Source organism: Physella acuta, unplaced genomic scaffold (assembly GCF_028476545.2).
Source record: "Physella acuta isolate Inbredline_101_S28 unplaced genomic scaffold, ASM2847654v3 ptg000345l, whole genome shotgun sequence".
Taxonomy (NCBI): Eukaryota; Metazoa; Mollusca; class Gastropoda; family Physidae; genus Physella; species Physella acuta.
Window position 1 is genome coordinate 552405 of NW_026731864.1, and position 24314 is coordinate 576718.

General features: G+C 38.4%; 2 protein-coding genes and 1 long non-coding RNA gene across 3 annotated transcripts; 1 reads left to right on the forward strand and 2 right to left on the reverse strand.

The window, feature by feature from the left end:
- Nucleotides 1–1475: 1475 nt before the first annotated feature.
- LOC131941088 (acanthoscurrin-1-like) lies at nucleotides 1476–3842 on the reverse strand. The gene is made up of 3 exons (XM_059300083.1): nucleotides 3729–3842; nucleotides 1857–2070; nucleotides 1476–1677 (listed from the first exon to the last, which is right to left on the reverse strand). Exons 2-3 carry the CDS (start codon nucleotides 2065–2067, stop codon nucleotides 1652–1654), a joined length of 237 nt encoding a protein of 78 aa, XP_059156066.1. The 5' UTR covers nucleotides 2068–2070; nucleotides 3729–3842; the 3' UTR covers nucleotides 1476–1651.
- A 14216-nt stretch (nucleotides 3843–18058) lies between these two features.
- On the reverse strand, nucleotides 18059–19163 carry LOC131941087 (acanthoscurrin-2-like). The gene is made up of 3 exons (XM_059300082.1): nucleotides 19091–19163; nucleotides 18465–18723; nucleotides 18059–18162 (listed from the first exon to the last, which is right to left on the reverse strand). Exons 2-3 carry the CDS (start codon nucleotides 18718–18720, stop codon nucleotides 18143–18145), a joined length of 276 nt encoding a protein of 91 aa, XP_059156065.1. The 5' UTR covers nucleotides 18721–18723; nucleotides 19091–19163; the 3' UTR covers nucleotides 18059–18142.
- A 3009-nt stretch (nucleotides 19164–22172) lies between these two features.
- On the forward strand, nucleotides 22173–23724 carry LOC131941110 (uncharacterized). The gene is made up of 3 exons (XR_009386612.1): nucleotides 22173–22297; nucleotides 23059–23302; nucleotides 23610–23724. It is a non-coding gene; the product is annotated as an uncharacterized LOC131941110 (long non-coding RNA).
- Nucleotides 23725–24314: the final 590 nt, after the last annotated feature.

Here is a 24314-nt window from a genome sequence, read left to right on the forward strand (position 1 = left end):
TTGTGACGTTACTCAAAGAATGTGGTTGTAAAAATATAACTTAACAAAATTTGACAAGCCAGAAATAACTTGTTTGTTTTTTGTCATCTGCACACAAAATATGTAAGCTAACATAATGTAACTAGTACCTAGGTCATGTCTTCAAAAAAGATGAGTTAATTTTAAATATTACCTGGAAAAGATTTGAGTGAAAAGTGGGACTGCAGAGATGTATTCCACTACTTCCGGTCCCCGGAAATCGCTCAAAATTAGACAGAAAACAGATAATTAGATAGTTTACTTATATGTGAAATTTCGTCTATCGGAACAAGTACTCAAGTTATAGGCTTTTGAAAAAACGGAAATAGTATAAGTTCCACTTCCGGTCACCGGAAATTTCTGAAGAATAGGGGGTCGGCGTGCTCGAGTCAATATAGCTCATGGTTGTTAAACCGAAAAGTCTCGAGTTCGAACTCACTGGCAAATGAGGCTCGATAGCTGGGGACAGCAACTCTTCTAGGAGAGACAACTCCAAAATCAAACAACTGATGCCTTGTAGTTTGTTCTTGGTTGGACAAATGATATTGAAGAGACTCCAAAAAGAAAAGCAGGCTGAAATCAGAGTCAACGGTTTAAATAACCAGTTGTGACATATACTTTACTGTCAGTGGCGTTGCTAGGTCGGGTGTCACCCGGTGCGGTACTTAGTGGTGTCCCCGTCCCCCCCCCCCCCCGAAACATATATATATATATATATATATATATATATATATGTATATATATACTCTAAGATATATATATATATATATATATATACATCTATACTCTAATGTATATATATATATATATATAAATAAATATATATATATATATATATATATATATATATATATATATATATATATATATATATATATATATATATATAGCTGTGTGTGTGTCGGCATACATAGGCCTATAATTTTAATATATGCCACATACGGATACATGTATGTGTGTAAGCTTTAATCACTGCAGACTTAATAGTAATAGTTTATCTATAGTCTGTACATTTTGCAATTTTTTGCCTTGTTGTCACCCCTAAAATGTGTCACCCGGTGCGGTCCGCACCCCCCCCCCCCCCCGCCCCGCCCTCGCTACGCCTCTGTTTATTTTGTTGGAGGGAATCCTTTCCTACACTAAAATTAATAATGAAGAGGAAGCTGGAGAATAAGTTCCACTTCCGGTTGCCGTAAATCGATAACATGTTGATACAGAACTAAAAGTTTTATATAATACTTGTACACAAAATAGCAAAGCTAAGTTTTACCGACTCTGTGAGGTAGGCCCTATAAAACGTTGAGATTTGTGAAAAAACTCGAATTCGATTTTTTACGATTACAATACTTTCGATATACTACGTATACGAGAAAGTAAAACAGAAGAAAAATTTAGATTATTTTTATTATAAAAGTGTGTCAAATCTTGTGGCGCAATGAAAGTGCAGGCAGCGAAACATAAAAGTGGTACAGCGCCTGCGCCTCTTAAAACAAGCGTACTTGTGATGTAAAGAACAGCAGACATCGAAGGGTAGTATTTTTCTCTCTTTTATGACGGGGTTGTTTCATGTGATGTGGTTCACTTCAGTAAGGGCTTTGTTTCATATGTGAAGTCTAACTAGATATGTTTCTCTTTAGTAATAGCCAAACCTTCCGAAACCTGGGGATAAAATCAAATTGTAGCAATGTATTCAACTCAGATGGCTTCATCTCATGTTAGATTAGTTTTAAGACAGCTGCTCAATATATTTATTTTACATAATATTGTACAGTAAACTGAATGTAATTGATACTTTATGGGGGAGGGGGTAGATTAACATGGCTTTTTTTTAGACTTACCTCCATAAAGACCACCAAGACCTCCTAAACCACCATACAGACCACCGAAGAGGCCACCACCTAGAAGACCACCTCCATATAGACCACCACCATAAAGGCCACCGAGTCCATAGAGGCCACCGCCGTACAGGCCACCAAATCCGTAGGCGAAGGCTTCAGCATTCATGGTGATAGCGGCAAGGAGAAGCACGGCAAGGACTAGTTTGTACATGATCTGTGAAGGCAAGGTCTAGTTTGTACATGATCTGTGGGGGCAAGGTCTAGTTTGTACATGATCTGTGGGGGCAAGGTCTAGTTTGTACATGACCTGTAAGGTCTAGTTTGTATATGACCTGTAAAGGCAAGGTCTAGTTTGTATATGACCTGTAAAGGCAAGGTCTAGTTTGTATATGACCTGTAAAGGCAAGGTCTAGTTTGTACATGATCTCTGGAGGCAAGGACTAGTTTGTACATAATATGTGGAGGTAAGGTCTAGTTTGTACATGATCTATGGAGGCAAGGACTAGTTTGTACATGATCTCTGGAGGCAAGGACTAGTTTGTACATAATATGTGGAGGTAAGGTCTAGTTTGTACATGATCTATGGAGGCAAGGACTAGTTTGTATATGACCTGTAAAGGCAAGGTCTAGTTTGTACATGATCTCTGGAGGCAAGGACTAGTTTGTACATAATATGTGGAGGTAAGGTCTAGTTTGTACATGATTTATGGAGGCAAGGACTAGTTAGTACATGATCTATGGAGGCAAGGACTAGTTAGTACATGATCTATGGAGGCAAGGTCTAGTTTGTACATGATCTCTGGAGGCAAGGTCTAGTTTATACATCATCTGTGGAGGCAAGGTCTAGTTTGTACATGATCTGTGGAGGCAAGGTCTAGTTTGTACATGATCTCTGGAGGCAAGGTCTAGTTTGTACATGATCTATGGAGGCAAGGTCTAGTTTGTACATGATCTGTGGAGGCAAGGACTAGTTTGTACATGATCTGTGGAGGCAAGGTCTAGTTTGTACATGATCTCTGGAGGCAAGGTCTAGTTTGTACATGATCTATGGAGGCAAGGACTAGTTTGTACATGATCTGTGAAGGCAAGGACTAGTTTGTACATGATCTGTGGAGGCAAGGTCTAGTTTGTACATGATCTCTGGAGGCAAGGTCTAGTTTGTACATGATCTATGGAGGCAAGGACTAGTTTGTACATGATCTGTGAAGGCAAGGACTAGTTTGTACATGATCTGTGGAGGCAAGGTCTAGTTTGTACATGATCTCTGGAGGCAAGGTCTAGTTTGTACATGATCTGTGGAGGCAAGGTCTAGTTTGTACATGATCTCTGGAGGCAAGGTCTAGTTTGTACATGATCTGTGGGTGGAGAGAAGCATTTGAGCTTTCATGTAAGGTCTGAACACAATACTTTATAGTGTCAATTGCTTGGCAGATCTGTCACGGAGTCAATCTTTTCAAATGGATATTAACAGTGTTTCTTCCATTTTTTTAAATCTCCGGATGGGGGACACTTGATATTTTCGGAAAGGGGGGGGGGGCATTCTCCGGTTGGGGGGGGGGGGGGGAGGAGGCGGACACTGGTAGAAGTATATGTTTTCAAAATAAAATCAATTTCGTTCGGGGAGGTGGGATATCTGGAAGAAACTGAATACTAACTATATTTAAAAAATGCAAATTACAATATTCTATGCAATTATATCTGCTAAAATCAGTTTATTTGAATTTATTATTGAACACATTATTAAATAAAAATGCATTCAACAATTCAAGGACTTTTGGACTATATAAACTAAGTGTAAAAATAATGAAATTTGAAGATATAAAGAATGTAATTATTATTAAACTTAATTTTTAAAATGTGTAAACTGCTTACGGAGTTGTCTGCGCTTGACGAGACCGTCCTACCAACCAAAATTCGTGAGTTGCGTCTGCTGATGGTGAAACGAGGCTGGAGAGCCCCTTATATATCCTGCCCTGCATCACCCCCTCACCCTGCCTGAAGGGAAGACATTCAATCTGGTCATGTTTTTGGTCATGTTTTCTCCATTAACACGTGAAAAATATCTCCGAGGCGTGTGGTTTCTCCTGATCAATTTGTCGTCTGACGCTCTAACCGGACGTGGACTCACGATTTGACCTCAGGGCATCTCCCCCCCCCCCCTTCCAGTTAGTTGAGGTGGGTGTGTTGCCAGTTCAGGTGACCGTACTCTTTTTTTACTTTGGTTGGTTATGTTTTTTCTTAAAACGGTTTGCTTGAACCTATAAGAATACTCAACTGACTGTTGGTGACTGAGAATCATTTCATTGGCAAGATCTAGTAATAGGGGCTAGGGTTACAGTATGGGTAAGGTAGGGAGAGGCAGGGGTAAGGTAGGGTAAAGGTAGGGGTAAGGTAGGAAGTTGTATGGGTAGGGTATGGGTGAGGTAGGGAGTGGGATTAAAAGACACAAGTTTGTTTATTATTTTTTAAAACCTTTTTAGCAAATCGTTGCTCTTATGTCTGAATGAGATGCGACGCATACATCAATACAACACATTGAACAACACATATATTCATACAACTTATTGAACAACACATATAATCATATATATATATTCATACTACACATTGAACAGCACATACATTCATACAACATATTGAAGAATACATATATTCATATAACACATTGAGCAACACATACATTCATACAACATATTGGACAACACATATATTCAAACAACATATTGAACAACACATATATTCAAACAACATATTGAACAACACATATATTTATACAACATATTGAACAACACATATATTTATACAACATATTGAACAACACAAATATTCAAACAACATATTGAACAACACATATTTATACAACATATTGAACAACACACACATACATTCATACAACATATTGAACAACACATACATTCAAACAACATATTGAACAACACATATTTATACAACATATTGAACAGCACATACATTCAAACAACATATTGAACAACACATACATTCATACAACACATTGAACACATATATTCATACAACATATTGAACAACACATATTTATACAACATATTGAACAACACATATTTATACAACATATTGAACAACACATATTTATACAACATATTGAACAACACACACATACATTCATACAACATATTGAACAACACATATATTCATACAACACATTGAACAACACATACATTCAAACAACACATTGAACACATATATTCATACAACACATTGAACACATACATTCATACAACATATTGAACAACACATATATTCATACAACATATTGAACAACACATATATTCATACAACATATTGAACAGCACATACATTCATACAACACATTTGAGTAACACAAAGACGTTTTCTGTGTCACCACTATAGTTGACGGCCCGTACCTCCACAGAGGTAGTGGACGGTGAATGGATGAATGAGTGGACAGTGAATGAATGAATGAGTGGACAGTGAATGAATGAATGAGTGGACAGTGAATGAATGAATGAGTGGACAGTGAATGGAGGAATGAGTGGACAGTGAATGGATGAATGAGCGGACAGTGAATGAATGAATGAGTGGACAGTGAGTGGATGAATGAGTGGACAGTGAATGGATGAATGAGTGGACAGTGAATGAATGAATGAGTGGACAGTGAATGGATGAATGAGTGGACAGTGAATGAATGAATGAGTGAACAGTGAATGGAGGAATGAGTGGACAGTGAATGGATGAATGAGTGGACAGTGAATGAATGAATGAGTGGACAGTGAATGGAGGAATTAGTGGACAGTGAATGGATGAATGAGTGGACAGTGAATGGATGAATTAGTGGACAGTGAATGGATGAATGAGTGGACAGTGAATGGATGAATGAGTGGACAGTGAATGGATGAATGAGTGGACAGTGAATGGATGAATTAGTGGACAGTGAGTGGATGAATGAGTGGACAGTGAGTGGATGAATGAGTGGACAGTGAATAAATGAATGAATAAGTGGACAGTGAATAAATGAATGAATGAGTGGACAGTGAATGGATGAAAGAGTGGACAGTGAATGGATGAATGAGTGGACAGTGAATGGATGAATGAGTGGACAGTGAATGGATGAATGAGTGGACAGTGAATGGATGAATGAGTGGACAGTGAATTGATGAATGAGTGGACAGTGAATGAATGAATGAGTGGACAGTGAATGGATGAATGAGTGGACAGTGAATTAATGAATGAGTGGACAGTGAATGGATGAATGAGTGGACAGTGAATGGATGAATGAGTGGACAATGAATGGATGAATGAGTGGACAGTGAATGGATGAATGAGTGGACAGTGAATTGATGAATGAGTGGACAGTGAATGAATGAATGAGTGGACAGTGAATGGATGAATGAGTGGACAGTGAATTGATGAATGAGTGGACAGTGAATGGATGAATGAGTGGACAGTGAATGGATGAATGAGTGAACAGTGAATGGATGAATGAGTGAACAGTGAATGGATGAATGAGTGGACAGTGAATGGATGAATGAGTGGACAGTGAATTGATGAATGAGTGGACAGTGAATGAATGAATGAGTGGACAGTGAATGGATGAATGAGTGGACAGTGAATTGATGAATGAGTGGACAGTGAATGGATGAATGAGTGGACAGTGAATGGATGAATGAGTGGACAGTGAATGGATAAATGAGTGGACAGTGAATGGATGAATGAGTGGACAGTGAATGGATGAATGAGTGGACAGTGAATGGATGAATTAGTGGACAGTGAGTGGATGAATGAGTGGACAGTGAGTGGATGAATGAGTGGACAGTGAATAAATGAATGAATGAGTGGACAGTGAATAAATGAATGAATGAGTGGACAGTGAATGGATGAAAGAGTGGACAGTGAATGGATGAAGGAGTGGACAGTGAATGGATGAATGAGTGGACAGTGAATGGATCAATGAGTGGACAGTGAAAGGATGAATGAGTGGACAGTGAATTGATGAATGAGTGGACAGTGAATGAATGAATGAGTGGACAGAGAATGGATGAATGAGTGGACAGTGAATTGATGAATGAGTGGACAGTGAATGGATGAATGAGTGGACAGTGAATGGATGAATGAGTGGACAATGAATGGATGAATGAGTGGACAGTGAATGGATGAATGAGTGGACAGTGAATTGATGAATGAGTGGACAGTGAATGAATGAATGAGTGGACAGTGAATGGATGAATGAGTGGACAGTGAATTGATGAATGAGTGGACAGTGAATGGATGAATGAGTGGACAGTGAATGGATGAATGAGTGGACAGTGAATGGATGAATGAGTGAACAGTGAATGGATGAATGAGTGGACAGTGAATGGATGAATGAGTGGACAGTGAATTGATGAATGAGTGGACAGTGAATGAATGAATGAGTGGACAGTGAATGGATGAATGAGTGGACAGTGAATTGATGAATGAGTGGACAGTGAATGGATGAATGAGTGGACAGTGAATGGATGAATGAGTGGACAGTGAATGGATGAATGAGTGGACAGTGAATTGATGAATGAGTGAACAGTGAATGGAGGAATGAGTGGACAGTGAATGGAGGAATGAGTGGACAGTGAATTGATGAATGAGTGGACAGTGAATGAATGAATGAGTGGACAGTGAATGGATGAATGAGTGGACAGTGAATTGATGAATGAGTGGACAGTGAATGGATGAATGAGTGGACAGTGAATTGATGAATGAGTGAACAGTGAATGGAGGAATGAGTGGACAGTGAATGAATGAATGAGTGGACAGTGAATGGATGAATGAGTGGACAATGAATGGATGAATGAGTGGACAGTGAATGGATGAATGAGTGGACAGTGAATTGATGAATGAGTGGACAGTGAATTGATGAATGAGTGGACAGTGAATGAATGAATGAGTGGACAGTGAATGGATGAATGAGTGGACAATGAATGGATGAATGAGTGGACAGTGAATGGATGAATGAGTGGACAGTGAATGGATGAATGAGTGGACAGTGAATTGATGAATGAGTGGACAGTGAATGAATGAATGAGTGGACAGTGAATGGATGAATGAGTGGACAGTGAATTGATGAATGAGTGGACAGTGAATGGATGAATGAGTGGACAGTGAATGGATGAATGAGTGAACAGTGAATGGATGAATGAGTGGACAGTGAATGGATGAATGAGTGGACAGTGAATGAATGAATGAGTGAACAGTGAATGGATGAATGAGTGGACAGTGAATGGATGAATGAGTGGACAGTGAATGGATGAATGAGTGGACAGTGAATGGATGAATGAGTGAACAGTGAATGGATGAATGAGTGGACAGTGAATGGATGCTAAAACGTCACAATTGAAATTGTTGACCACCAGAGTGATTATGAGAGTTGTACTTTAACATCGTATAACTCTCTGTAAATCCAACTTAACTAGTAAATTCACTCGTCTTGGTGAACAATTACTAGATCTGGCAATATATATGTATATTCAAGCGGGATGGTGGTATTTTTAACACCCCCCACACCTAACCTATAGACTACGACGTTTTACATGATTAAAGAATGCATATATCACGTGACGTCGGTGACGTAAATTAGTGACAGGTAGATCACACTCAGTAGTGGTAGTAAAATTGTTGATGTGTTCTAGGGGTCAAGTGATGGTGTTTAATTTGTAGTGACAAGTTCAAGTACTTTGTGTGCTCATTGTGTGTATGTGTGTGTGGGGGGGGGTGCGGGGTGGGGTGGGGGCAGGAGGTTATCAAGGAAAAAATATTTAGCACAATGGCCGTAGCGTCAATGACTGGTACCGGCCCACCCCACATGTAGCCGCTAAGATGGTAGAAGATGAAGTGACTGGACTAAAGCGTCCCTACCCTACACGTCATAAGACTAGGTCTCCGCCTTGATGCCCGCAGTCCGAGGTCGAGACCCGTTAACACTACGTTGAACCCTAGGTTCAGGTGTTTACGGTTACCCGTTAACTGTGGGGTAGCAAAAAAAAAATGGGCGGGGGAGGGGGGGGGGGGTGCAGACATAATGACAAATGTTTGAAATCTATTATAACATATACTTTAGATCCACAATATCAAATAATTAAAATACTATAGTATGCCAACTAAATCTATATATATAATTCGCTTCTTCGAGCCGTAAGAAAACAAGCTGCAAACGCTCTCCCTACCTCCCCACCCCTACATGGTTTTAGTGAGCTGTGTTCACTCTAAATGTTTACAAGCAGAGCCAACGATTTTAAACGTAGGGGGGGGGGGAGGAGGGGGGGGGGAGGAGGGGGGGGGGGGAGGAGGGGGGGGGGAGGAGGGGGGGAGGAGGGGGGGGGGAGGAGGGGGGGGGGGAGGAGGGGGGGGGAGGAGGGGGGGAGGGAAGGAAGGGGGGGGGTTATGGTCCTTAACGAGCTACTTATAGTGTTTTAAAGAAATATTTTCAGTGTCAGCGTTGGTACTGTCGAATTCACAAATTATGAATTATTGAAAATTAGAAACAACTAAATAGCGGCGTATGTTATGCCGCGGGCCGGCTCGTTGAAAATAAAAGGAATATCATGAACTGTGAATATATTCAGGCAAGCTGCACATCGCCAGTAACTATCACTCTGACTGAAACAAAGACTGCTTTTTAAATTTAGTTATGTCCCTTTTTCAGTTTAACTTCTGTTTTTTTTTAGTTAACTTTTAAATATCATCAGATAAACTATGGTTTCCATGTCCTAAAAATTATTTTGTGAATATGTTACATTTATTTTTTTCCGAAGAAGAGAACGAAAAATAGAATCAATAAAATATTGTAAACAGATGTATGATATGATCCAAGTGTCGATCAGTCAAGTTGTGCAGTACAACATTTATTATAGTCTACACGTGAACCAAGTACTTATAAACTACGATCAAGCCTGCTTATAAACATCAATGAACCTCTAATGGCTTCTCAACATCAAATTATAATTTACTTTCAAGTGTGATGTTTTTGTTTGGACCTTTAATTGTATTAATTTAACTGCTGTGCTACTCTACACTTAACGGAAGACATTTACCCAAAATCCCCATGACATGTACACATGTCTTCATTAGGTGGACGGGGTTGTTGTCCCTATTTTTCCCATAAAGAAATTATGTGCCTACATCGTTGATACAGAGAACATGATTCTGTGTTAAATTAAAACCTACAAGACCTAAACATTTGCATCGCAAAGGGCAGATGTTCATACGTGTTAGACAGACAAAATATGCCCGTTTGTTTTACGAATAGCCCCTAAACTGTATACAAAAACATGACACTACCTTTCACGGGGAGAGAATATTCGTGTTTAGGTTATAAAGCGAACTCACAAACACTGTGAACTAGGAAACTGAACATCAATGTTTATTTAAAGCATATGAACACCACTGGGTCTGAACGAAATAGACAGGAAATGTATGTCTGCCACAGTTGCCATGGTAACCACAGAAGACGCTATCCAACTCATGACGAGAGCCTTAATAATAGAGGCCTTTGCCTGTAGAGGGAAATTAGTATAAGTTATAATCATTGGATATGTGGGTTTTAGTTTGGACTTATAACTAAAATGTACAACAAAGTTCCAGGCACATTAATGTTAATCAGTGATGGAAGTTTTATCAGTGTGTTTTGTTTTCTAGCTTTTCATTGACTTGATTAGATCAGAAGTTTAACCTTACAAGGTCAACCCCACAAGGTCAACCCCACAAGACCAACCCCACAAGGTCAACCTGATACGTCCACCTTCACAAGTCCTACAATGTTTACTTAAGTTGTGGGTTAAACGTTATGACACCTATATTTAGACAAAACTCACCAAAGCCGATGCCGTATCCAAGTCTGCCGAAACCCCCAAGACCATATCCAAGACCGCCGTATCCAAGACCACCGAATCCCAGACCGCCATATCCAAACCCACCGAATCCAAGCCCACCGAATCCAAGCCCACCATATCCAAGCCCACCGAGTCCTCCAAAACCAAGACCACCATAGAAGGAAGCTTGGGCGCTCATGGAGAGCACAGCGAGGGCAAGAACGGCAAACACGAGTTGGTTCATGGTCTGTGAAATAAATAAATAAATGTTAAACAATGCACTATAAAGAGAAGTTAAGGTCACTATAAGTGACTATATTAATACCATATTGTCTATAGCTTTGCCAAAATTTAATTGCGATCTATACTTTTCCATTTGGCTATCTAAACAGTGTTTTACAACTTTTTAAATGTAAAATATTAAAACTTTACTTAATACTTTTTGTTTGCAGGAATAAAATAGAATTACCCAACACATGTACGCACGAAATGAACGCTCCAAATTTGCGTATTTTAGCGATCTTAAATTTATTTAAAACTACATTAGTTAAATATCTAATTATGTCAAGGTTTATGTCACATTGCATTGTCACCTGTTATTGATCAACACGTTAAATTTAAAATAAATCAATGCAGTAGAGTAGTGAAATTTTGCTCCCAAGTTTCAACCGATAGCGGACAGAGCAAGTACAAAGACAATAGACAAAAAACAAGAGGTATGGGTAAAAGCTTGTAAAAATAAGAAGCATAAAGCCCAACAATTGAGAACGAACATTGGGGAGGGATTGAGGACATTGGTGTTACCTTTGTGTGACTGTAGACAGTGGTGTTACCTTGAGGTGACTAGAGACAGTGGTGTTACCTTGAGGTGACTAGAGACAGTGGTGTTACCTTGAGGTGACTAGAGACAGTGGTGTTACCTTGAGGTGACTAGAGACAGTGATGTTACCTTGAGGTGACTAGAGACAGTGGTGTTACCTTGAGGTGACTAGAGACAGTGGTGTTACCTTTGTGTGACTGGAGACAGTGGTGTTACCTTTGTGTGACTGGAGACAGTGGTGTTACCTTTGTGTGACTGGAGACAGTGGTGTTACCTTTGTGTGACTCTAGACAGTGGTGTTACCTTGAGGTGACTAGAGACAGTGGTGTTACCTAACATAATACCTGCTTACCTTATACAGCACTGGCTAATCCATCAGGCCTGCGGGGTGGGAATTAGCACATCTTTAACGACCTGAATTTATTTGATGTAGTTTTAAACGGCCGCGAGCTGCGAAGATTTTAGGTGAGAATTGACCTCGCATGTAATTAACAACACTTAATTAGCCCCTAAAATGGACGAGGTTACCGGTGTTATCGGTGACCTTCACCTTAAGATGTCACTTCCGGTGGTGCAAGGTGCGTTAAACGTGGTCAAAGTTTGAGCCAGTTCTATTACAGTGTGGTCAAGGGGTAGAGCACATGATTTGTGATATTTAAATCTGGAGTTTCCATGGTTTGATCCATTTTGGGCGCCCATGTCCATTGAGCTATGCTGGGTATACTGGCCGTAGTGTGACCATACAAGCCCTTCTCTAGATGAGGTCAGAGAAACAACTGTATATCAGCGGGCCTCAATTTTACAAACTGTTCAGTAAAACTAGTAAAATGTAATAGGTAAAATATGTTCTTGTGTTGAGAACACTTCGAGTTACAGACGCTTCAGCGTACGAACGATTCGTATTTTGAAAACTTTAACCAAATGAGCGCTTAGCTCGTAAGCAACGTATTTTAAAATTCAAAATTTTGCCGATTATTTCGATCTTTAGTTCCTTTAGTTGTGAAATAATCACTTATACGCCGAGTAAAAAGCTCAGCTAACTGCTGTCAGGTACTGTTCTCATCAAATATCTTCTGTTGATGATGTAGGTACTGTTGTTGAGTAGAGTTCTCGTGTTTCTGTGACCTCAATCAGCACTATGCTCAGCCACCTTTTAAAGTGAAACTGTTTTAATTTAACACCAAGCATTCAAAGTCCTGAACAATACTCCAGTGAGATGTTTTCAAAGATGGGAAACTTTCATAAAATCATATAGATTTTTGTTCATGAACACAAACTGCGATTGATGATGTTAAAGTGTTGACATGTGCTGTTGATGATGTAGGTGTTGTTGTCATGAGATGTTGATGATGTAGGTGGTGTTGTCGACATGAGCTGTTGATGATGTAGGTGTTGTTGTCGTGAGATGTTGATGATGTAGGTGTTGTTGACATGATCTGTTGTTGGTGTAGGTGTTGTTGTCATGAGCTGTTGATGATGTAGGTGTTGTCGTCATGAGCTGTTGTTAATGTGGATGTTGTTGTCATGAGCTGTTGATGCTGATGATGATGTAGGTGTTGTTGTCATGAGCTGTTGATGATGTAGGTGTTGTTGTCATGAGCTGATGATGACGTAGGTGTTGTTGTCATGAGCTGATATGGACTTGAGACAAATTAAGTAGGATCTACTAGGGAAGGAAAAACCCGTAGTGTGTCTTTCATACATTTCTTGAAACTCGCCAAGAACACACACTACAAGGCAGCAGTTGTTTGATTTTGGAGTTTTCTCTCCTAGAAGAGTGGCTGTCCCCAGTTAACGAGCATCATCTGCCCGAGAGTTCGAACTCGAGACTTTACGGTTTAGCAACCATGAGCTTTATCGACTTGACCACGCCGACCTGTAACCGATCAACCTTGTAGAAGAAAAAGTGCAAAAAAGTAAGAATTTAAAATATCACTAACAGTACAGTTGCACATAAATCGTGTATTTAGACTAAACCATTAATTTCGTAATGTATAGATAATCCCAGCTTACTAATTCTAACGGTTTTAAAGTTTGCTTCCGGCCGTTTCCCACCATATCCCAGGTGTAACGAGCTCAGGTATAAATAGCCAGGTGAGGACGGTGGTCAAACATCGCATCGAAACTCTCAGCTAGAGAAACTTGCCGGTTTCTGAGGCCGTCATCTACCTGCGTGAGAACTGCTTTCTGTTTGTTCGCAAGTCTAGTGTTGAGAAATGGCGTACTCCTACAATTAAAAATAATGTATAATAAGCTTCCTTTTTACTGTCATCCTTCAATGTTTTTACATTCTAACTATATGTCTGTGAGATGCTTAGTTACATGACCATATTCGCAAGTTGATAAACAATATTTTATTTCTACAGACCATGAACCAACTCGTGTTTACCGTTCTTGCCCTCGCTGTGCTCTCCATGAGCGCCCAAGCTTCCTTCTATGGTGGTCTTGGCTTTGGAGGACTCGGTGGGCTTGGATATGGTGGGCTTGGATTCGGTGGGCTTGGATTCGGCGGTCTCGGATTCGGCGGTCTTGGATACGGCGGTCTAGGAGGTTGGGGACTGGGCAGACTCGGATGGGGAGGTCTTGGATACGGATATGGTCTCCCTATTTGTAAGTATTATCTATGCGTAGTTTTAAATCTACGACAAAGCATTACATTTTTTATATTTTTTTTGTGTTTACTGTCTTATGTCGACGTATAAAGCTTGGAAACAGTTCTAACTAATATATCATTGGTTTGTATAGTTTCGACAGATAAGTAACAGCTTTGTTATTTATTATTACATTGGCATAAGTTCTCGTTAATACAACAATAATAATATATAATTCTTATATTTGTTAATCAATAATTTATGTTTTATATTTTTCAGATAAAGGACTTTACTATTAAAGTAATGGCAATCAACGTGTCAAGCTAATTGTTTACTGTTGTTTTAACACGAATAAAATGTACAGAAAAATAAATTAATTTTTTATTCAGTTAATTTATGTGTATAGTTTTGGTTTGGATTACGGGTGGGTTTTTTTTTATCTGCCTGTATTTGTTTTGTTATTATATTTAACCCAGTCAATGCTTGTAATAAAATACTTTCAGTTTTAAAGGAAAGGTAGTAGATATAATAATACCAATAGTTCATCATTGAAGATTGTGTTAATGAACTAAATCTATTTGATTTTATAACTTTTCCATCTTTGAAAACATCCCACTATAGTATTGTTCGGGATTTTGAATGACTGGTGTTAAATTAAAACAATTAAAAAGGTGGCTAGGTATAATGCTTATTGAGGTCACAGAAACAAGAGAACTCTACTTTACTTGCCCAATGGACCATCAGGTTTAAAAGGGAACTTTACTTACTTACCTTAAAAAGGTATAGTATTTAAGTTTAAGTTGGGGCTAAAATTCGTTCAGATTTAACACCAATGTCGCCCAAAAAAAAAACAATAAAAAAAACAAACAACAACCACTGAACATACAAAGTTTTCATTTGAACACTGTATTAACATAAGCCCTTACGTTCAGTAATGACTGTTTTGCATCGTAGTCAGAGTTTTAGAGGGACGACAACAGATATCGCGGCTAATGCAAACACAGCAACATCAGCCCATGCAATTTTATCATGTAACACGGCAGCTAAGAAAGTTTGCAATCGCCAGGATGTATGCAAAACATTTTTGTAACACTCAGCACTAGTTAGGGAAAACCACATTAAACGTATTTACAGTAGTTATCATCAGAGAAAACAATCATATGCAGTAATATGCGAAGAGTGTCTCGCTTCAAGTGTGAGACCGCTGCGATTGATGTAGGTTCATACTACCACAAATGCAATTAAGGGTGCCGTAATTTCTTAAAACTTAAAAAGTTGACCAATCTATGCCAACTATTATTTAGTTTAAAAATAGTTCCGAATTTTTGGGACCCCATAGATTATCTTTGCAGGACTGAGTCAATTTTGATATATTATTTAGTTCCAACTTTTAAAAAAAAGCATCTGACGTTATCTTAATTAAGTGAAAAGAGTCCTTTATCTTTTGATTAGAAATCAACTTAACATACTTCGCAATAAGGGTCTTAGATTATCCTCCTTACAAACCATGTTTAGAAAACACACACACGCACACACACACACACACACATATACACACACATCTACAATGTCAATGAAAATGTGTAGATTAAACAATAATTATCGTTAGAGGAGCTGGTTAGTCCTCGAGTTATCTCAATAATAGGTCACAAGCACGAACATTTCCTAACCCTAACCCTATCTTTCCATTCGTTTGATACATAAGGACTAGGGGCTTTGAGTCTTATCGAATCGCTGAGTCTCTTTTTCAAATTTAGTGCTCATTTTCTGTAAAAAGAAATGACTGTCATTTTACGTTTTAACATCACCCAACGACCATTTGGTGGACATTTTTAAAATCATCAAGCAATTAGGAGGTGAAGTGGAGAATACACTTGTTGTTCAATAATTTGAGAGGAAAATCTTGAAATATTGTTTAAAAAGTTGACAGAGGACCAATTTTAAAATTTAAAGCAATTGTGTAAAGTAGTATATGTTGGCCCGTGCCATACACATAGAGCTTAAGAAGTTAGTATGTCAAATCTGTCTTTTCATCTATATATCTATCTATATATATATAAATCAATGTATGTCTGTCTGTCTTTTATGCATTACTACACCTCTCATCATATCGCCGTGAAACTTTGGGAAGTTGTGATTATTCCTGGGGAGGTTTCTGCTGAAATTTTTTTTTAAATTCGCAGGGGTGGCGACCAGGCATGGCGCGATTTGTTTTTTCTCTATTTACGGTATATAAAAATAAAAGTCTATTTTGGTTTGACACCATTCATCCGATCGCCATCAAACTTTAGTGAGTTCATTAGAAATTTTGCATGGGTGCCCCCCCCCCTCCCCCGGCTGGATGCGATTTGGCGCCCTGGTCTTTTCCCGTGAGCGCTATAGCGACTACGTTTGGTCTAAACAGTGTGAAAGACAATGGATAGGATGGGGTGTTACAAACGCTCACTAAATTGAATCAGGCGTGTCCGCCGGCTCCCTGGTAGGGTGCGATTTGGCTACAAACAAAAATGTCAGTTTTGGCCGCTCAGGGCCTTGTAATACGTTTTATTTTAATAATCAGAAAAATTAACCAAGGTTAGATTATTAACTGGGATGTTTATTTTTTTGTCTTTAAAAAAATCCAAACAGTTTCGTCACTTTGCAAATGATGCAATTAGCATCTATTCTTAGACAATCCAATCAGAAATTGAGATCAAGCATCTAATAATAAACCATTAGTAACGCTAACACATTGAATCAGTCACACTGATGTTTAAAACACGTCAAATAATTTTTTTTACGTCTTAAAGAAAAAATCCTGTTCATTTGTGTCACTTTAGCGAATGACGCAATCTGCATCATTGTAAACAGGATGTTATTTGGCACGATGGAGTCTGTTAGTTTTAAGAAGCTATGTGCCATAGGCGGCGCCTATGCGGTAGTGTAATGGGGGGGGGGGGCTCCTGAAAGCGCCCCTCTACGTCCCTGACACATGGGCGGTCACCGAAGTGTTTCATGCGGTAGTGTAGGTAAACCCGTGTCCAGATATTTATGATCCAGCGCAGGCATTGTTTACATTTAAATAACTCACTTAAAGAAAACAAGGTCAGGCATCTAAGAATATAGGATTGGTAACGCATGGATGAAACCCTTTTTCCTATCCCCGCGGCAACGCGCGGGGACGGGTACGCTAGTAAAAACATAAAGTGTGCATGATTATGAAAAACTATTTTTTTAATTAACAATATTTATTATTGATTTATTTTTTAGAAACCCAACCGCGCCCTACCCTGCTTCACATTTCTACTGCTTCATCATGGTGATCAGCTTTCTTCATGAAACATGTCATTACATTGTTGAAATATGACGGTACTAGCCTTTAGTGTTTGTTACTGTTTTTCAAATATCAGTTGTTTTTTTTTGTAACTTGAGTGTGCAAAGTAGACAACACAATGATACATTCATATTGAGACCTTTATAATGTTTTTAATGCGTGAGTGTAAACCAAAAAGTCCGAGTTCAGACCTCGACAATTAAAGCTCATTAGAAAGCTCAGAAACCACACAAGTGCATGTAGAGCCCCTAGAGCGATAGGATCCCCAACATTTGGTTCCATGTCGCACCTTTTACGACCTAGTTGGAGCCAAACGTGATCCTACAAACCATTTGTAGGGGTATAGTCGAGAGATGGGTCATTATTTATGGGCAACTCCTGATCTCTTCATCTGGTGCCTTGGTACATGCCCTTGGGAGAATTTTATTTTCCAAGACGTAAACATCGTCTAAAGAGGTCTTCAAGCTAAAGGTGCAATATATAATGTAAATAGACATTGATCGGTCGCTTTCAATTGTGTTATAAATAAATGGCGTATTACCGCAGTTTGTAATTTATATTTTATCAGAGACTATTTTCTCATTTTACACTGAATACATTAAATTACATGCAAGTAAAATACAAAACTCAATGATTCAACTTTTGTTTTTTTTATTGACAAACACAAACACTAAAAACACAAAAACAATGTCTTGACACGTCGTATTGACGGCTGGGATACTTGTTTAGTAATAGAGTCCCTTGTCTGGAAAATAAACATCAAACAATACCAGGGTCAACAAATGTAACAATATGTGTTTGCAGCGATTAACCAAAAAATCTTAACGTTAGACAATAGTTGTGAACATTAGATAAAGATTAAAAAATCCTACGTTTTAATTGCACGTTGGTCAAATAAATTAACAATCAATTAATGGCTGTCTAGTGCCTATTTATAGTATTCAACATGAGAAAACAAAATGTAATTAAATATTTATTAAGAGTAGCTAAAATCAAAGTGGGCTTTTCTGTTGCTGCTGAGAAATTAAAGCCCAATGAACAACTTACAAATAGGGAGACCATATCCGTATCCAAGACCTCCCCATCCGAGTCTGCCCAGTCCCCAACCTCCAAGACCGCCGTATCCAAGACCGCCGAATCCAAGACCACCGAATCCAAGCCCACCGAATCCAAGCCCACCGAATCCAAGCCCACCATATCCAAGCCCACCGAGTCCTCCAAAACCAAGACCACCATAGAAGGAAGCTTGGGCGCTCATGGAGAGCACAGCGAGGGCAAGAACGGCAAACACCAGTTGGTTCATGGTCTGTAGAAAAAAAAAATTCGTTAAATTTGCAATTAAAATAATTAGAAACACGCATAAAAGTATTAAGAAATAACGCATTGGTATTTTATTTCTACAGTCAAAATTTTAGTTCGTCTTATACTGTATAACGATATCAAATCGCATACTTAAACATTTCGTAAAATATTAAAATTTAGAAAAAGAAAAAGAATAGGTAACTTAAAAAGATATAGTTTGTTTAAAAATTGTATGCACGAGCATTGTCTTAACAGATATATGTGCGAACAAACAGAAAGCAGTACTCACACTTGGCTAATGTAAGTTTATAAACAGAAAGCAGTACTCACGCTTGGCTAATGTAAGTTTATAAACAGAAAGCAGTACTCACGCAGGTAGATGACGGGCTCAGAAACCGGCAAGTTTCTCTAGCTGAGAGTTTGGATGCGATGTTTGACCACCGTCTTCACCTGGCTATTTATACCTGAGCTCTTTACACCTGGGATTTGGTGATGCAAGGCCCCGGGCCAGATCTTGACGACCAGAACATTTACGTGGATTTGTTTGAAGCTTGGATTAACTTTAAATGTTTAAAGCCGGTAATTTGTCTTAGAGACTTTACACCTAGGTTTGCACTTAATTTTTGTACAACACCTGAGGTATGAAAGGGGCTAAGTTGACATGAACTTTAACTCGTAATGTCGTAGATATTTTAAATAATTACAGCAGGAGTGGTTGGTATTTTAAATTAAATATTTCATTGCGTGTAATGTGAAAGATATTTTATTTACTTTTAAAAAGGCGACGTTTAACTGGATGATTGAATCATTACTGTTGATCAGGGAAACCTGTGGAACGAACAAGGTAATGATTGTTTTGGCTGGGGTCAAGGCAACATATTTTGGTATAGGTCAAGGTAAAATATACTGTGACAGATGTTCAAGTAACATTATATCTTGGTACAGGTCAAGTTAAATTGTGATGTAGGGGGGCAAGGTAACAAGCGTTTTGTTTGGTCAGGGTAAAATATGTAGTAGTATAGGTAAGGCAAATTGGTATCAGGAAAACAATATGGTAGCACAGCGAGTCATCTAGGACTCAACAAGGGCTAACTACAAGGGAACATCATCATCTAGAACCACACTTCACGTGACTAGAACCACACTTCACGTGACTAGAACCACACTTCACGTGACTAGAACCACACTTCACGTGACTAGAACCACACTTCACATGACTAGAACCACACTTCACGTGACTAGAACCACACTTCACGTGACTAGAACCACACTTCACGTGACTAGAACCACACTTCACATGACTAGAACCACACTTCACGTGACTAGAACCACACTTCACGTGACTAGAACCACACTTCACGTGACTAGAACCACACTTCACGTGGCTAGAACAATACATCACGTGATTAGAACCACACTTCACGTGACTAGAACTAAACATCACGTGACTAGAACCACACTTCACGTGACTAGAACCACACTTCACGTGGCTAGAACAATACATCACGTGATTAGAACCACACTTCACGTGACTAGAACTAAACATCACGTGACTAGAGCACACTTCACGTGACTAGAACCACACTTCACGTGACTAGAACTAAACATCACGTGACTAGAAACACTTTTTATGTTTAGTGCGGATGCCCTTTTTGTGTGGGTTTTTTCAATTCGCCTTGAAGTTTTGGTGAAAAGTTACCTTCTTATGAATCTACATATTTTATGAGATTTGAGGCGTTTCATAGCGTTTTCCGCAAACGTTAAAGTTAAGGGGTTTTATAATATGTTGTTAACTGATGAGGATACAATATAATAGTAACTTGAATAAAATTTCACACTAGTTCCATTTAATCTCATTCAAAAAAAAATTCATAAAAAAACGTTTTAATAACAAGCTTTAATGTAATAATGCACTAAAAAGTAGAAAATAAATTATACACTACTATTTAAATTACTATAAAGAAAAACGTGAGTCACTTAAGTACCTATTGGATACCTTTACTAATATTTGAGAAGAGACCCACGCTTTTCTTTATAGTTATTTAAATAGTAGTGTATAATTTTTTGTCTACTTTTTAGTGCATTATTACATAAAAGCTTGTTATTAAAACGTTTTTTATGAATTTATTTTTCAGTACTTTACATGTTTAATTTACAATAGAGTTACATGACTAAAAACCATTGTCAAGTTTATAGCTAAAGTTTCAGTAAAGTATTATGGGATGGCGAAGTCTAGTGGTAAAGAACTAGACTGTTGACCCTACTAAAAACCATCGCGCCTATTGAACGTGATGACGCGCTTTTGTCTTAGAGCCCCCCCCCCCCCTTGTTCCACGCCCAACACGGCCGTGATGACGCGTGTGGATAAAACTGCCTACTACTTCGGTGCAAATTTTAATTAATTCACAAAAAATTAATTAGGCAACCAATTAAGTCAAATTGAATGTCACGATGCATTGTCTTTATGTCTTGACCCACGTACCAACTACGAACCGTCTCTGACAGTTATAAGTGCCTGCAATTTCACACGGGCGTTTCGATCTAGACAGACAGACTGACGACTGACGACAGAGGACAGAAATAAAAGCTTGTAAAAACGAGAACAAGATGCTAGAAATCTAAATCTAAAATATACTTGATAATATTTTAAGACAAAGCAATGTCAGTTACCGTCTACCATGATGTGAATTTTTATAAAGCAGTTTTTTAGCAGTGCTATTTGGTTAACCGAGAAAATTGCTACTTGAATAATTTTATTATTTATTTATTTATTTATTTCTATACTGACAAGATGAGGGCAAAAAATCATGGTGATTTTAAAGTTGTAACTATTGTGTTTAGTACTTCATAGGGACGACCAGTTTGTGGGTAGTGGTATAGGATCATTCTGGAATTTGTAGTAGCCTTTTGGTGTATATCAAGCAAGGGTAGCTAGAGAAGCGAGAGGTTCTCTTTTGGTGGGTGCTGTAGAACCTCGTCTGTTTTCACGTCGTCCTGTTTGCTGATGTGATTTTCAAAACTTGACAACACATTATACGATTGAACGTTAAATATTTTGTTACATTTTTATCCTTCCATATCCTGATTAGTTATGTAATGATTACATTGAAGTATATTGAAAGTATATTGGTAGACGGTAACTGACATTGCTTTGTCTTAAAATATTATTAAGTATATTTTAGAATTAGATTAATATTGAACAACAACAACCACAAAAAAACCCCAAAAAACAATGAACATCAACATAAGCACCCAAACTTTATACTCAAGGGGATTTCACCATCTTAGCCTGAAATGAATCGTGAGAACCTTCATATTTACTTCCTCTGGTTCATCAACATTGCTGAAAGCTTGTCTAAAAAGGTCAAAGTTCAAGGATTAATTAACGTAATAAAACAGCGAAATCCTGGCTTCATAAAAAAGTTTGATCGTCTAGATCTGGCCCGAGGCCTTGCATCACCAAATCCCAGGTGTAACGAGCTCAGGTATAAATAGCCAGGTGAGGACGGTGGTCAAACATCGCATCCAAACTCTCAGCTAGAGAAACTTGCCGGTTTCTGAGCCCGTCATCTACCTGCGTGAGTACTGCTTTCTATTTATAAACTTACATTAGCCAAGCGTGAGTACTGCTTTCTGGTTATAAACTTACATTTAATAGTTAGCCAACAGCACACTTTAGGATGATCAGACTTGTATATGTTGGGTGGGTTGGCGTGGTCTAATGGCAGAACGTTTCACTACAAGCCCGAAGGTTTCGAGTTCGGATCTCATCGTTTCGGGCTTGTTACTTAAGGACGTCCCTAAGGCAGTCAAGCACTGATGGGTGCCTGGCATACATTATGGAAAGTAAAGGCGGCTGTTCATAGTCCTGACCATACAATACAATCATTTGCAGAGGTCAAGAGACATGTCTATACTTTGTCTGCCCAATAGATCGCTAGGTCTAAAATGGAAGATTGAGAAAACGAATTTCTAATACTAAAATAAAGTAATGCTAACAATGGAACCTGCATTAGATTAAAACGTGGCTAAGGTAGACCTGTGTAGGTAATTAATGAATGCACTATTCAGGTGAACAACACCACTTTAATTACTATCTCACAGGGCTTGTCCGTTATCTTAATTAGATTGTAATGATTGGTGGTAGTATTTGGTATTAAAAGTAAAATATTCTTTCCAAAGTTTCACATTGGTAAAGAAATAAAATTAATTTTTTTAGTGAATACATTTTTTGTTGCAAAACATACAAAGTACTTTGAAAAGCCAGTAAATATTTATATAAAGCAAAAATACATTTATAAAATTTATGTGCAAATGGCTTAATTTTTTCCATACACAGACCATGAACAAACTCGTGTTTGCCGTTCTTGCCCTCGCTGTACTCTCCATGAGCGCCCAAGCTTCCTTCTATGGTGGTCTTGGTTTTGGAGGACTCGGTGGGCTTGGATATGGTGGGCTTGGATTCGGTGGGCTTGGATTCGGCGGTCTTGGATTCGGCGGTCTTGGATACGGCGGTCTTGGAGGTTGGGGACTGGGCAGACTCGGATGGGGAGGTCTTGGATACGGATATGGTCTCCCTATTTGTAAGTTGTTCATTGAGCTTTACTTTCTTAATAACCAGAAAAAAACCCACGTTTGATTTTAGCTACTATTAATAAATATTTAATTACATTTTGTTTTCTCATGTTGAATACTATAAATAGGCACTAGGCAGCCATTAATTAATTGTTAATTTATTTGAACAACGTCCAGTTAAAACGTAGGGTTTTTGTACTTGTATCTAATATTCACAACTAACTATGTCCAAAGTTAAAGTTTGTTTAGTTAATCGCTGCAAACACATAGTGTTACATTTGATTACCCTGGTATTGTTTGATGTTTATTTTCCAGACAAGGGACTCTATTACTAAACAAGTATCCCAGCCGTCAAGACGATGTGTCAAGACATTGTTTTTGTGTTTTTAGTGTTTGTGTTTGTAAATGGCAATAAAAAAAACAAAAATTGAAATATTGAGTTTTTATTTTATCTACATATAATTTAATGTATTTAGTGTAAAAATGAGAAAATAGCCTGTAATAAAACACACATAACAAAATGCCATGAAACGACTTTTATTTATAACACAATTGACCAATCAAGGGTCTATTTACATTTAATATTGTACCTTTAGCTTGAAGACATCTGGAGACGATGTTTGCATCTTGGAAAATAAAATTCTCCCAAGGGCATGTACCAATACACCAGATGAAGAGATCAGGAGTTGTCTGTACATCATGACCCATCTCTCGGCTATGCCGGTACAATACAAAGGGGTTGAAGAATTACGTTTGGCACCCACTAGATCGAAGAAGCTTCCACAGGATACTAAAACCTGGTAATCCTATTAAAAAAGTCATTTGTCGAGAAACAAAGTATGTGTCTGATTCACTACATGTTTGTATTTCTGTTTTATAGACAACATTACTGTAGTACTAGTGTGTGCGGGTCATTCGGCACGTACACATCAGTGCTGTCATGTGAAAGTGTCACTACACGTCATGTCATGTTAAGTGATGATTTTACTTTAAAAGCTTGAATAGTAAACTGTCATTTGT